The sequence below is a fragment of the Carlito syrichta genome, unplaced genomic scaffold, assembly GCF_000164805.1.
Source record: "Carlito syrichta isolate Samal-C Ts95f unplaced genomic scaffold, Tarsius_syrichta-2.0.1 Scaffold303580, whole genome shotgun sequence".
Lineage (NCBI taxonomy): Eukaryota > Metazoa > Chordata > Mammalia > Primates > Tarsiidae > Carlito > Carlito syrichta.
In genome coordinates, this window is record NW_007247676.1 from 307,849 (window position 1) to 323,715 (window position 15,867).

The following is a 15,867-nucleotide window of genomic DNA, read 5'->3' on the forward strand; positions in this document are numbered from 1 at the left end:
CACACAGGATAAGGCACAGAGCAATACAGAGAAAAAATGCTTTGGCTAAATATTCTAGATGGTTAGACATTAAATGGCAAGGAAGCTTTTCAAAATGTTTGACTCATGCTCTTCAAACCAAATCTAGCATTCCGTTTATAAATATAATCTGAGACATTCCAAAGGCTTATGTAGACTTTCTGGGAACACAAAAAGAAGGAACACCATTTGACTTACTTTTTGAGACCAATAACATTTTGACATTAAAATAAGCAATGACAGTATGAGGAAAGGAACTTTATAAGATAATAGCTCATATAAATTTAGATTAAAAATTTTAAATTAAAACACTGAAAACCTAAGTTAAGCAATATATATATTTTTCATTTAAGTAACATAATTGGTCCAAGATTTTTATACTGTTGATATATGTCATGTACAAAACGAAATAAAAATGGTCAAGTTCATTTCACTACTTGCGAAAAACACATTCCATGTAAAATGCAGCATTTCACTAAATTTAATAAAGTTTATTCCTATTCTAGAAAAAATGGAACATCATTACTTAATAAAGTATATCTCACAAAATTTATCGCTAACATTAATTAAATATAAAAGTATTTCATTTACGAACATAAATAGGACAAGGATGATAGTTATCATAACTTATATTCAAAATTGTATTAATAATTGTAACTAAAACAATTATATAATAAAAGACAAAGACTAGAAAGGATAAAATAAAATTCCTGTATATATTTTTTTGCAAACTCTCTATGTAGTAAACTTAAATGAATATAAATAAAAATTAATTTCAATGTCAATGAGACAATAAAGAATAAGTCTAACAAAAGTTGCGCAATATGTTAGGATAATAATTACAAAAATGTACAGATATTAAAGAGTACCTACAAAAGTGGAGACAACTCATATTCAAGAGAAGAAAAATTCAATAATACAGACTTGTTAGTATTTTCCTCAAGTGATATATTTATTATAATTCCAATCAAGATCTTAATAATGCTTCTTTGTGGCATCAACAACTGATTTTATAGTTAACTTGGTAGGACAGACAGCCAAGGGGAACCTCGTAGGCTCGCTTGATGTTCCAGGTAGCTACACTTATTATAATATTTTTAGTAGTTAAGCCAGTGTAATACTGAGTCATGAGTAAACAAGTAGAAGAATAAAATGGAGAGCCACAAGAAAAAATACCCATATGTGACAATATCATATTTGAAAGAGATTTAAGACATATTAGTGAGAAATAAGAACATATTTGATAAGTGGCTCAGTAACAACTGGCTATCCTTGGATAAAAGCAAGTACGGATTCCTATCTCATATCATAAATGAAAACCAATTCCAGATAGACAAAGGAATTAAATCTAAGAGGAAAAATTTGTAAAATTTTACAAAAAATAAAGGAGATTATAATATTATAGACAAAAAGAAATTTCAAGAAAGGCAACCCTCTAATTATAAAAATTAACTGACCTTAAAATTAAGAAATTTTAAAAATCAGAATCCAGCATAATGAGCGTGATTAAAAGTGCCATAGACATAGCGGAATATATTTAGACATAGATAACAAAGTATTAGCATCTCGATGATATAGAGAACTCCTGGAGTAAGACAGAAAAACATAATTTAAAAATGGGTAAAAGGTATAAATAAGCATTTCACAAGAGAAAAAAAAATTCCAGTCAACATATGGAAGATGTTCAACTGCATCTCAGGAAAATGCAAAATCATGGTGAAACTCCATTTCGCACAAGTCTGGTGAGCAAAAGTGAAAAAAACAAACAAAAAAGACATGTTTTTAGATTAGCCCTAGGCAAATGATCTATGGGTTCTAAATCAACACAGTGTCCACCAAGGCTGTAGATCAACAAAGAGGACACATAAAATGACACCTGACACATACCTTCAGTGGGAGACGGAGAACAGCACTAGTTACAAATGTCTGTGTGCTTAAAAATAATCACCAAGTACCAACAGAGCTGCCACTGGCACTCCATTTCCACCAGAAGTCTGTGGGTGTGGGGGAAAGAAGGATAGGTTCATTTAAAAATCCCTAAGGACAAAGGAAAGTGGAAGAGGGCACAGATGAAACACAGGAAAAAAAAGAAAGAACCCTCTGGAAAGAAAAACAAGTACTACATTGTCCACTGCAATTCTGGAAACCAGGGAGTTCAAAACATCAGTTTCGGGTCTGAAAGTGTCCAGAAATAGGCTTTCTGGGGGGGCAGGGAGAAGGGGGTAAGTAGAGAAAGGATCGTGCCCCTTCAGATTTGACAGTGAAGTGAAAGCAGACTGAACTGAAATTAAGGATGGTATAGGAGTGAAAGAGATATAAAGCACATTGATTCCCAGTTCTCTCCGTCACCACTTAGGCACCAAGAGGGACAGTGGAGTTCGTTTTACAGAATTCCTAGGAATAAAGAGAAAGGAAGAGATTAATTTCAAAGGAAGCTGTGAAACAAGAGATGCATGCAAATCAAAACATTTCAGAAAAAAAAAAAACAGAAAAAAAGACAAAAAGTAACAGTGAGACAACATTCAAGCCAGAATTAAACAACCACTCAACCATTCCAACCAGCACTTGGAAATCTACAAAGCCCATCCACCCTCAGAAAAGAGAGGAGGAGAAAAAGGAGGTGGAAAAGAAGGGGAAGCAACCCAAAAGAGTATGAAATGGAGGAGAAAGAGAGGAAGGCGGCAGGAATAAGAGTTGTCTAAATCGGATAATTAACCTAAAATTGACAAATGTATTATAATGTGCCAAGGGATAAGAGATTCACTTGGCTAGAAAATAAATAAAACACAGAGAGTTTCTGTATACTTATTTTGGGAGTATAAATCGTACATCCACTTTAGACAGCAGTTTGGCATCGTCTGTTAAAATCGAAGATCTGCATATGACACGTGTTGTAGAGAAATTCTGTATGCTCATTATGGAACTATGAATTGTACATCTATTTTGGGCGGCAGTTTGACGTGAACTATTATGATAAAGATACTGTACTCTGCATCCAGCATTTGTAGCTTTGCATGGCATATTCTAGAGCGGGGATTGCCAACTGCAACCCATCAGCCAAATCTGCCCCCCTGCCTGACTGTGTAAATAAAGTTTTATTGGGATGCAACTTGTGTTCATCTGTTGATGTGTCATCTATGGCTGTTTTCCCACAATACAGGAGTTGAATAGTTGCAGCAGGACCCACGGTTGTCCCACAAAGCTGAAAATATTGACTATTTGGTTCTTCATGGTAAAAAATTTGTCCATTTTCAAATAAACTGTTGAGCGAAGAAAAAAAAAACATAATAAAAGAAGTGTGAACACTATGCTTCTATTTGTGCCGAGGTTAAAACATACAAGCTAAGCTATTTGTAGTCTAGGGCATCAGGGACCAGTTTCAGGGAAGACAATTTTTACACGAGGAGTTGGTGGGGATGGATGATCAGGCGTTAGATTCTCATCAGCAGCACGCACCTGAGGTCCCTAGCATATGCAGGTCACAAAAAGGCTCACACTCCTATGAGAATCTAATGCCAGGCGGATCTGATAGGAGGTGGAGGTCTGCTCACCGGCTGCTCACCCGCTGTGGTGTGGCCCGGATTCCTAACAAGCCAAGGACCGGTACCAGTCCACGGCCCTGAGGTTGGGGATCCCTGGTCTAGGGAATCATGCACATGACATAGAATGATAAAGTCAAACAAAATACACATCGAGTTGGTATTATGTCTATCACTGGACAACAGGGGAAGAAAACACAGAGTGACGCCTGCTAGGAGCGTCAAGGGCACCCATCATATTTTCTTTCTTTAAGTGAGTGACGAGTTGAAGACAGGCTTATAGTCACCCTTTGCATTGTGTTTTCTTGTTGCTGAGTTGTGAAAAATTGCTTCAAATCCCAGATCGAATGTCCATTGATTTTTTAGCAAGAGAAATTTTACCTAACACTTATTGTCTTATCTCCACAATTGTTTCACTCTCATTCTTTAGCATACCTAGCATATACACTGGCATGGAAATTTTTCACTGCTTAATTTGTTCATTTCCTATGTGTTTTTGAAAGAATTATTTGGGTGTATTTACACATAAATGTACACACACTCATATATACATAAATATAGTTATGTGCTGTATACCTAGAAGATAATTATAAAGAGTAGCACCGTAGATGTTGCATGACATTCGGTGTTAAATGCTCTTGGCTAGCTTATGGCTCTACTTCCTGCTTGCTGGAGGATCCTTTAGCACTTTTTCATCTCTATGCTTTTGCCTATTAAGTGCGAGCACAGTGATAATATCTACTTTTCCTTTTGTGTGGATAAACTAAAACAAGGCTTGGTACTCATTCATAAAAGGAGTATTTTCAATGTCACTTCCAGCCCCAAGCATGCACAGCCTGCCTGTCTCTGTTTCAGGCTGCATGACACTCCAGGAGACACTGACCTGTGGCCCACCCTTATGGTTGAAGACCTGATCCCTGGTACAAGAGCAGGGCATGACGGTGCATGGTTGGAAGGCTTGAGGAGGAAAAATCACCTGAACCCAGCATGTCGAGGTTGCGGTAGCCATGAGCCTGTCACTGCAGCCTGGGTGGCAGAGACTCCTACTCAATAAATAGGTAAGTAAATAAATGCATAAAGATAAAAAGTAATTTGGTACTATGGGGGAGGGCGGTGTACTTCTCTTTGTTTCAGATTATGGGTGATTCGCTCCAGGAATAATGAAATATTTCCAACTCTCTCAAACATGGGAAGCCGGGAGGCAACATACAAATCATATAAATAGCAACTAAGAGCACTCCTTTTGTTTCTTCTCCAGTGCCTCCCGGGACAGGAGATGGGACCCAGCTGAGCACAGGGAGAGAGAGATGGCATGGCGGGGTGTGGGCCCGGATGACCAGAGCCGTGCCCTGCAAGGAAGCAGTGACTCAGACGAAGCAATGACTCGTAGTCGAAGCCTATGTGCCCCTTATGCCCACACATAACCAAGTCTAGGTGTTCTCAGCTCTGGTCCTGTGGGAGATGATTCATGCAAGCGCCTCCCTCATGCCCTCATCCTGGGTGGTTCAAGGGGGATGTCATGATCCCTATTTCATATATGAGGGAAATATCCCTATTTCATATAAAGTCAAAGGCCACTTTCCAAGATTACACAGCCTGAAGGCCCCGGCACTTTCCTCTGTCCATAAACCCCCTGTGGCACCAGCATATAGCATGACGCCAGCAGTTAGCAGGCGCCCTTTGCGGGTGGTTTCCTCTCTTGTCCTCTCCTTACATGGCCATCGCACCACATCTGAGGACAGACAGGGGCGGTCCTCTGCTGTTTGATGGTAATGTGTCTGTTATGGGTCATGCCTGTCACAAAAAACGCAATGCAGAGATTTCACAGAGGAGGGGTGGGGCGAACCTTGAGTTTGAGGCACTGTTCTTATTAAGATCTGTGGTCCCAATCAATAGCAAGAATTCTCTTTTCGGAGAGTAAAACATCTCTACAAATTCATTAGCCAGAGGTAATACAAAGTTGTTAGTGTTGCAGTGTGTTTGCTTCTGGCGTTGTCATTCTCAAAACTACACCGGGGTACGTGGCAGGTGTGTCTTCCTTATACAAAAATGCTGAGTCATGTCAGCAGCAAAATCACCTAGAGAAAATGAATATGCCTCAAGTGGTTCCACTAATAATGGAATGTTTATAATGAGCATCTTTGTAAATGGGTGCACGTACATTTTAAAGTACTTTTTGATGAACAAGCATGGGCTTTTCAGGAAAACAAATTCAAGGATGCTCTTTAAAATGAAATAATTTAAATAAAGGTGTTCGCTAACTGCTCAAAAGTGGACCACCTATATATGGTGTGGGCTTCTTACACCTCCCAATTAACAGACACATTGCTTATGTAAATTAGGGGCCCACTAATTCAGTCAAATCACTAAGGAATTAGTGTGTACACTGTGGCTCTATTGTTTTAGGGAGGTCATGCATTTTAATGGTCTGGGTTAACAGTACAGAAGTGCTACTATCAGCCACATTGCATTCACCCCTGAGACCTGAAGTTGTTACTTTCTGAAAGAGGAAGAGGTATATTAAAGTACCTAGGAATTATCTTTACTACTCAATGCACTTGTCTGTGTCATGCTATTATTCATGTTAAAGAGTTTTTCACTCTCGTTTGCTAATCTTATTCACAGATTAAGACGAATACAAAAGATGGTGTTCAAATGATTTAATAGTTTTAACATTATCTTAAAGAAAAACATAGAGCTCTCTTTGGGATTTAAGTGGCCACTCCAAGCAGCCCTAGTGTTTTATATTACTAGAATAAAAGGTATTATTAAACTTACTCTCAACTCTTCATCTTACTCTTATAGAATCATTTGATTTCAACAGGGGTATTTCTTCAGTCCTGTTTCCCATGAATAACAGCCTGCTGGTTAATACTAATAATCAGCATATTTCATATTTCACTACTTTTTTTTTGAATTCTGGAAAATTTCTTGAAAGGAGTCAGGAAGATGGCAGCCGAGCCAGTCAGACTATGCAAGTCCCAGTGTGAGTGAGTGTATGGAAAATTTTGTGTACGTGCTGGTGAGCAAGAGGGCATGTGAGTGGCTGACTGAGGGAGGGCTAGGGAGCTAGCCGCCAGGGCTCTCCTGGTGCAGCAGCAGGTTCTGCACCTGCTGGGCTCGGACCCTAGTGATCCCAGGATGCAGAAGCTGAGCGCCATTTTTTTTTTAAATCAACAAAACCCTTCCTGGGAAGAAAATGCTGGGAGAGACTGACTAAGTGGGGGCTTGTGAGCAAGTGGCCAGAGCCCTGGTGTAATGGATGTTGCTGCAGCTTCTCTGCTGGGTTGCTGGCTCTTCCTGGGTTGCAGAAGCTGAGTGCCATTTTTAAAAAATGGACAAAAGTTTTCCGGTGAAGAAATGGCAAGGGAAAATGACTGCCTCAGGCTCAGCCTCAACACTGCAGCAGGAGAGACTGCCGGCTCAAGGCTTTGCCTCACCACTTTAGTGTCTGGCAGGGCACTGGCGGCAGGGGCTGTAGGGGGGAGTCCAGAGGCAGAGTCCCCTGGAAGAGGACAGAGAGGCACCCCACCGACATCTTAAAGGTGGAGCAGGAAAGTGCTCCGATTTGCTCACCACAGAACAACAGATCCGACTTCTGTGACTGGCGGATCAACCACTCAGGGATTGATCTCGACCCAGAGGGAATATCCTGAAAGCACAAACTTTGCAGGGACCTGACAAGTGCTGAGTCCCAGGTGTTCCACCCCCTACCCTGATTCAGGACAAAGGGTATGACCAGAAAAGGATGAGGAAGGACTCCAAAGAGATTGGTGGTGAGTCCGGGGCTGATCCCAACCCCTGCCTCCCCAGCAATCCTCTGAACGTCAGACTCACACAGCTGGACCACGACTGAGAGGGACAAACCCAGGTGGAACCTGGACGTCAATCGCAATAGGAGAGCTCCATTCCGGGATAGGCCTGGCTGGGGCACCCCCGGCGAGTACACAGCTGGGGAAGAGACAATCCTGCACCTTCTGACGGGAGGAGATCTCCCTGACCATAGGAGGGTGGGAGGGGAGGACTGCAGCCAGCCCACCTCCATGACCTCTCCGCCTTCCCTACTTCAGACACTGAGGAGAGAAAGAGGTGGCTCTGCAGGAGACACCTGATTGGAGGAACAATTGCAGAGCCAGCCACCAGAGGGCAGGGTTTCTTTTTTAATTTTTAATTTTTTTCTTTCCATTTTTAAAAATTTTCGCCTGTTTGTTAGTTCATCTATTTTTACAATGTTTTTCTTTGTGCATGAAAGTGTATGCACAAAGAAAAAAAGGGTTGGATCTGCATCCCTCCAAAAATGATTTTTCTTTTTTCCTTTTCTTTTTCTGTTTCTTCTTTTATGTGCTGTTTTCTGTTTATGTGTGTATGTGAATGACTGGTGTTCATCTTTCAGTTTTGTTGTTGTTGTTGTTGGTTTGTTTTTGCTCTTTTGTTCTTCTGGGTTTTTTATTTTCGATTTTTATAGTTTAAGGTGTGTGTAAGTATGTGTGAGGGTTGGTTCTGAATTCCTCTTTTTTTCCCCCTGGTCTTTCTGTTTTTCTTCTCCATTCACTTTGTGCTAGGTGTGTGTGTGTGTGTGTGTGTGTGTGTGTGTGTGTGTGTGTGTGTGTGTTCAGTTTTCTTGGTTTTTTGTTGTTATTTATTTGCTTCACTTTGTTGTTATTCTAGTTCGTTTTGGGTTGTGTGTGCATGTCTCTCTCTCTCTCTCTCTCTCTCTCTCTCTGTGTGTGTGTGTGTGTGTTCAATTGCTTTTTGCTTTGGTTTCTGCTTTGCCTCATCATATAGAGTGGTGGTGGAGAATGGGTCTCAGGGAACACATACCACAAGAAGTGAACATTGTAATTTGCAAGTGGTATCTGATTCATAGTGCCCCATCCCCCACTTTATTCGAATTTCAGAAACTACAAGAGACAACAAAGCTTCCCATCCACTGTTATTTCATCCACTGCCATTTCAAATAGAACAAATCCAGAGCATGGATCAGGGAAGAATAGAGGACTGAGGAAACATCAGAAGGGAAAACCTCTCCCACTGACACCGAATAACAGAACTAAAGAGAAAAACAAGAGATCTGTCACAAATGAGGAAAAGTCAAAAGAAGACCTCAGGCACTTCTGAGTCTACCAAAGAAAAAACTCCTGAGAAATCAGACCTTGGTGCCCAAACAATGGAAGTCACCGACTGGCCCCAGAATATGACAGGGATTAGGGAATGGATGGAAAGTGTGAGCAAGGCTCAAAAAGCAATATGCAACACTGAAAGAACTTGTAACAGAGATTTTGGCAATGCAAAGTTTCATCCCGGAAATAAATAACAACATAGCAAGCATGGAAAGCAGAATTAATCTAGCTGCAGAAAGAATCTCAGAACTTGAAGGAAAAATTCTTCTCTTAAATGCATGAACACAATAACATTAACTCTGAGTCTGCTTAAAACAGTGATCATATCAATGCAATCAAGATTTTCATCATTATATTTGGTTATTCTTTGCAGGTAGGAGACATAAGCTCTAAAAAAATAGAACTTTGTGTCGCTTAGCTGTAATGCTGTGGATGTTTGTAGGTGATGAAGCTGTGGAGAAACTTGGAGTGTTAAGTAATTGGATTTGGTTTTTATTTCTCATGTCACTCATCACTTTCAATGAAGAATTTGGTTTCCTGCCTTTTTGGCTCATAAATTTTGAGTTTCTCTTCGCCGAACTAGACAACTGTAAAACAGCGTACTGTTTGCCCTTAAGTAGTCCCATTATATTGTTGATGTTTTCTTCATACCTTGTATAAATTTCCCCTTCATTCCATATATTTATAATTAACTCCTTTTTATTATTGCTTAGTGCTTAGAGCTTTATATAACAATATTTATGCAGTTACAATTTACATATAAGCGCTTGTATTTCCATAGGCCAGATTCTTACAGAATTCCCAAAGTAATGTTGCTGAGTTACAGGATGTATTTTTTTAAAATTAAGAAATGTTGTTAGATTTATTTCTTAAAAGGTAAACTTTACAATTCCATGAACAATTATATGAATACTCCCTTAACTTTGAACCAACAACTGATGATACAACTGGGATTTTTTGGTAGTCCAGTGAGTGAAAACTTAATTATCTCACCTTATTTTCAATTTGTCTTTCTCTTCATTAGTATGCTTAAACAACTGTCTCCATGGTTGTTGGTTGTGGAGATGTGCTCCTCTGTGCACTGTGTGTTTATAGCCTTTGTCCTTTGATGACTCTGTGTGAGCGCTCTGCAAATTCTTTGTGGTGACAGCAGTGGGTGGTCATCCCAAGCTTGACACTGAATTGTAGCGGTTTATCATTTTACCTAGCAGCAACAGATTTGCTTTTTTTGTATATGAATTTATTTTTGCTTCAGTAGGTTTCCTACATTCCTCTGGTTCTTTTTTTTATAAAAGGAACAACTGCTGCGTTTCACACATGCCACTCCTGTCTGTGTACTACCCACTCTCAGGTCTTAGTGTGCAGGAAAGCTTCTTTAACGTGGGAGCTTTCTTTAATTTTGTTTCTTCATTTACTCTTATTTAAGCCTTTGCTCACAGGTTAAGCTTATTTTACGGTTCCCATTGTTTGCATCTACTTTGTATAAATAAACACTTAAATAATGTCATCTATGTCTATATACATGCATAGGTGTATATGTGCATAAGTGTTTATGTGTATAGATATGTGCATGTCTGAGTGCATACATGTATGGATGTGTGCACATACAGCTACATGCATGCATAAGCTTGAACATGTATGGTGTGTTCATATCTAGGTATGTGCACGTGTAGGTATGCACATGTATGGGCACGCGCATGTGTGAGTGTGTACATATTTGTACACATGCATGTTGAGCACATACGTAGAGGTCTGTATATGAACAAATGTGTACATGCATGCATACATGTATGTGCATCCAGGTTTGCACACGCACAAGTGTGGACACTTATAGGTGTGTGCATAAAGTGGTAGAAAATGCCTACCTTTAATACTTATTACTGTTTTCTCTTTCTTTTTGTTTTTCCTAAAGTGATCCATTCTGTTTCTTTTATTCTGTAGTTTTTTTCTTACGTAATGCTTTCAAATTGAATCTTTGAGTAAAGTATTCTACACATTACCTTTTACGTGCAAATGTCTTTTTCTCCTTGAAAAGTGAAGGCCGTCTTACTTGTATAGGATTTCTGGGTGATGATCTTCTCTTTCGTGCTTTTATAGTTGTTCCTTCTCTGATTTCTAGCTTCTTTTATTGCAATTGCAAGATTAAGTGCCAGTCTGGTTTTTTATCCCTCTACTTAAGAAGGTTTTTCTAATTCTTTATTACTGGGATTCTGTAAGTTCTTTTTTTTACTTCCTCAGAGTTTCAGAATTAGACCAGAATATGCTTAGATATAATTTTTCTCATCATTCCAGACTCAAATTTAGGAAGTAATTTCAATGTACAGTTTTACACTTTTATTCAGCAAATGAAAATTTATAGCTCATATTTTGTTTTTCTTTTTTTTTGAAACAACCTTTATTTTATTTAAAAAAATTATTTATTTATTTTTATTATAAAGATGTGGGGTACAATTCAGGGTTAGGTATACAAACATTGATTATACAAATACCCTTGTTGATGAGGTATGCCCCTTCCTCCCCTAGCATTTTCTCTCAACTGCCAATCCCATCCCCCTCCTCTGACAGTTTCCCATTACTGCTAAATGCTTTCTTATAGTATTATAATTGTTCAAGGTCTGCTTATGAGTGAGAAATCACTGAGTATGAACGACTCCAAATCCATCCAAGTTGCTATGAAGTCCATATATTTGTCCTTCTTTATGACTGCATAATATTCCATCGTGTATATGTACCACATTTTCTTTATCCAGTCCAGCTTCGATGGACAACATGGTTGGTTCCATTTTTTGCTATTGCGAATAGAGCCACAACAAACATACGTGTGCAGGTATCTTTTTTGTAGAATGATTTGAGTTTCCTCTGGGTATATTCCCAATAGGGGAATTGCTGGATCATATGGAAGGTCAATTTCTAGTTCTTTCAGAAATCACCACACTGCTTTCCAAAGAGGCTGCACTAGTTTGCATTCCCACCAGCAGTGTAGAAGTGTTCCTTTTACTCCACATTCTCGCCAGCATCTGTTGTTGTTTCTTTTATGAGTGATGGCCATTCTGACTGGGGTTAGGTGGTATCTCAGTATGGCTTGGTTTGCATTTTTCTGATTATGAGTGAGGTTGAGCACTTTTTCATGTGTCTGTTGGCTGCCCATATATCTTCTTCTGAGAAGTGTCTATTCATGTCTTTTGCCCACTTTTTAAAGGGGCTGTTTGTTTTTTTCCTTTCGGCGCATTTGAGTTCCTTGAGGATCCTAGATGCTAGGCCTTTGTCAGATACACAGTTGGCAAATATTTTTTCCCATTCCATGAGCTGTCTCTCCCTGCTCACTGATGGTTTGTTTTGCTTTGCAGAAGCTCGTTAGTTTGATGAGGTCCTACTTGTCTATCTCATTTCTTATGGTATCGGACTTTAGGGTTCTGATCAGGAATTGGTTCCCAGTTCCAATTTCTATAAGGGTGTCTCCTGTGTTTTCTAATATTCTTATAGTTTGAGGATTTACATTTAGGTCTTTGATCCATTTAGAGTCAGCTTTAATGTATGGTGATAGGTAGGGGTCCTGAAACATCCTTTATTTTAGTGTTATGTCTCCAGGGTCCACCCTTTAAATCTCTCTTTTTTTTTTTTTCATATTTCCATCTCTTTCTATTTTGCTAAATATCCTGTTATATTGTTTATACTTGACTACTAATATCAAATTCACTAATCAGTTTGAGCAGGGATCATCTGATCCTTTTATATTTATTTTATTTCTTAGTTCTCACATCAGTTGTTTAAGCTTTAGGACTTCTCTTGTTGAACAGTGACCACAATGGCTTGAATCCTTGTGTTACTATCATTATTTTGATCAGATGATCTTCTGTTTCCTCTGTCCCACCGATTGTGTTCTGACTGAGCCACTTCGTACTCTGACTGTTTGGAACCATTGAACGGACAGTCACTTTTCTCTTTTGAATCATGGGGAATTGGATCTGCTTGTTGAGTTGAGCTTACTTACATAACAGAAACCTAGCAGAAAGCAGACAGGCTTGCTGGACTGGCTGTGACCTCAGCCTCTCCCAGGCTTGGAGGAAAGCAGCTCCCCTATTTATTTATTCTTGGACTTCTGAGAAGTGGAGACACTAGGCAGACTCTGGAGGGAGAAGTTCTCAGGGTAACCCCAGAAATCAGAAACTCAAGGCCTCCCAGAGGTGAGCTGCCCTGAGTTCTCACAGGGTTGGGTATGTCTCCGGGGGAGTGTGATCCCACCAGAAGGATTCTGTATCCAGTTCTTCCCAGAATCTCATTAACCTTGTCCTGTCCCACAAACACACTGTGGCCACTATGCTCCTATGCAGTTTTCCCTGCAGGAGACGTGTTTCCTACAGTTGGGAGGGGAAGGGAAACCCTATCTTCAGAGTGTCCATCTTCAGAGCACTGTGCTCCTGGAATCTCTCTGAGCTTCATGTCCATGTGATGCATTTTCTGCCATGAGGATTTACCTGTGCGGGCCAGGGAAAGACCTTTCCTCTGACTTTGGTTGAGCTGCATTCTGATCAAGGTCTGAACTCTTTGGGAAAAGCATGGGGGTGTGAGCTTTCCTGTCCAACAGTGTTAACCAGCATATCTGGTTGTTGAAGGTCACAGAAGATCCTGTTTAATCAATTTTTACCCACTGCTGTGTGGACTGAGAAAGTGCTGAAGCAATGTCTGAGAAAACCAGTTTTGATCTGAAACTAAGAAAGGAACTGGAATTCTGTCATAAAGCGCTGGTTTCTTTGAAGATGAAAGGAGCTCTTAGAAGGAAACTCAGGAATTACCTCTTGGAAAAAGCAAAACTGTTTACTATGTCGTCTGTCTACTCCTGTCCTCTAGTTTGAGAAGAGAGAAAATGAAATCCCATGGGCTCCAGGGCCATGTTGTCTAAGAATCTATTTCATCTGAAGACAAGTTACTAAGATTTATTTTTAATCTTATACTCAGTTCTAACTTGACAGACTTTTATTTGGTCATTTTTCTCCTTGTGGAGAAATGCAGAATATTTCTAATTCTTCCTGGCATAACACCACATTTACCCTTTGAACATGATTAGCTTGTCTCCAGTGAGCCTCTTCTTTTGCCCTAAACAGCCATCCCCCTCCCCCAGGAACTTTTTATTTTCTTCATTTGACGACTTAGTGTCGCTGTTCTCTCCATTCTATTTTGCATGTCAGTTATTCTTTTAGAACACTGCAATTTATGTAGATATTTGTTACAGTGTGATGTCCAAAAGTGAGTATGGTTATCAAAGTATGTTGTGGATTTTGCACTGAATTGTCCAATCTGATATATTCTCTTCTTACTCAAAAATAAATCTACAAGCCTTCTGTTAGAAAAAAAAAATCATTCGGGGAATCTTCAAAAGTTCAGAGCTCCTTCCTTCTCTAAGCACCCCGGTTTTTTTCCCATTTTGGTACGGCTAACTTCTTGCTTTTGCGTTGTATGTTTATTTCTCTGCCCGTTGTATAAATTCACAGAAGTATAAATTCTCTGCTGTCTGCTGGCTCCCTACACTGGCTCCCATTCTGTCAGTATGAGCAAGTTGCATCTGAATATGTGTGAGCACATATGTACAAATGCATCTGAAGGCAAACCGGATTCTGTCTGCTCTCACATTCTCTGTAGAATGCTGTATGAGTTCCTTGTCTTTGGATCACCCAACAGTTTGCTGGAAGTCATTCTGGGAAGCCTGTTATTTGCACAGGCACCACTCTCAGCAGTACAGTGGGGTACTTATGATTTAGTCTTGTCAGTCAGCACTCTGGAAGGATTAGATTAACACTAGTGAGGAAAAAGAGACAATATTCTGATTCAAATCTTTAGGGATTCTGGTCAAAAGACTATTTTAACTGGTGTCCATGAAGAAGATTACTTTTTTATTTTTAAACATTTTTTGGAGTACAGGAGACAATGATAATCCATTGACAATGTGTTCCCATTATGTCAAAATAGATTACAAGTTGACTCAAAGCACACATAAACATTAGGGAAGGTTGGGAGATAACTTTCAGATAAAACAGTTGCTTAATTTACTGTTATTATTCTTTTAGCCAGCCGAAAAGCAATAATTTTTTTTTTTTGAGCTGGAGTCTCACTCAGTCGCCCAGACTGGAGTGCAGTGGCCGCTCCTGGCCACCACAGCCTCGACCTGCCGGGCTCCGGCAATCCTTCCGCCTCAGCCTTCCGAGTAGCCGGAATGACAGGCGTGCGCTACCACGCCCGGCTAATTTTTTGATTTATTGTAGAGATGAGGTCTCGCCAAGTTGCCCAGGCAGGTCTCGAACCCGCGGGCTCAGGCAATCCAAAAAGCAATAATTTAATGCTATAAGTAAGTACTAGGAAACAGTCAATGTCCACTGAAAACACTGAGGAAAGTACGATGGGCCAAGAGAGCGCCAAGAGAAGCTTGACTGCCAAAGTTATAAGTAGTAAGTATTCAAAATACTGATTGATTTGATTTGCTCTTAAGGAAAAGGGAACAGAAAAACCTACCTCATAGGACAAATGCTAAGTCTGTAATTATCAAAAGATCACGAAGAAATGAATGAATATAATGAGAAAATCAAGAATATTACCTTGTCCGCATATAAGATAAAGCAACAATTCTCAAATTTTCTTTGAGATTTAGTATTTTATATCACTTAGCATACTTGATCTAGCATTTAACATTAAAATTCTAGGTTTTTATGTTCTCTTAGCTATCTTGCAGTTTTTCAGAACTTGAGATGATCAAAGAGATTATTTGATTAAATAAAACAAAACAAAAGACAACACTTCATTTTAAGGTTAGGAAGCAAAAGTTGGAAAGGTTTCAGTGACTTATTCTAAGTTAATAATTAGCAGAGCTAGGGACATAACTCAAACACTCATGGGCTGTGCTGAGCTGAGTTCTTCTTTCTTCTTTTCTTTTTTCTCATTCTACTATGTAATCTCATAGTTAGTTTTCCTTTTCTTCTTCTACTTTCTATAATTTCCTCCAAGTCTTTTCTACCTATCGTAAATATGGGAAATCTTTTTTAGCTGTATGACTTTATTTTAGAGACTCTTACACTAACAAATTACAAATGCAATAATCTTGAAAATTTTAAAATCAATTTTTTTTTTTTGAGTTGGGGTCTCACTCTGTCGCCCAGACTGGAGTGCAGAGGCCACTCCCGGCCACCGCAGCCTCGACCTGC

The 15,867-nt window shown here is 39.4% G+C and overlaps 1 protein-coding gene across 1 annotated transcript in view; it reads left to right on the forward strand.

Moving 5' to 3' along the window:
• The window catches only part of LOC103261061 (peroxidasin-like protein), a 334,905-nt gene that overhangs the window by 277,502 nt on the left and 41,536 nt on the right, over positions 1–15,867 (forward strand). The window contains 2 exon segments of the mRNA XM_021712669.1: positions 4,276–4,505; positions 4,816–4,958. Of these exon segments, the coding sequence (XP_021568344.1) occupies positions 4,276–4,505; positions 4,816–4,958 (373 nt within the window).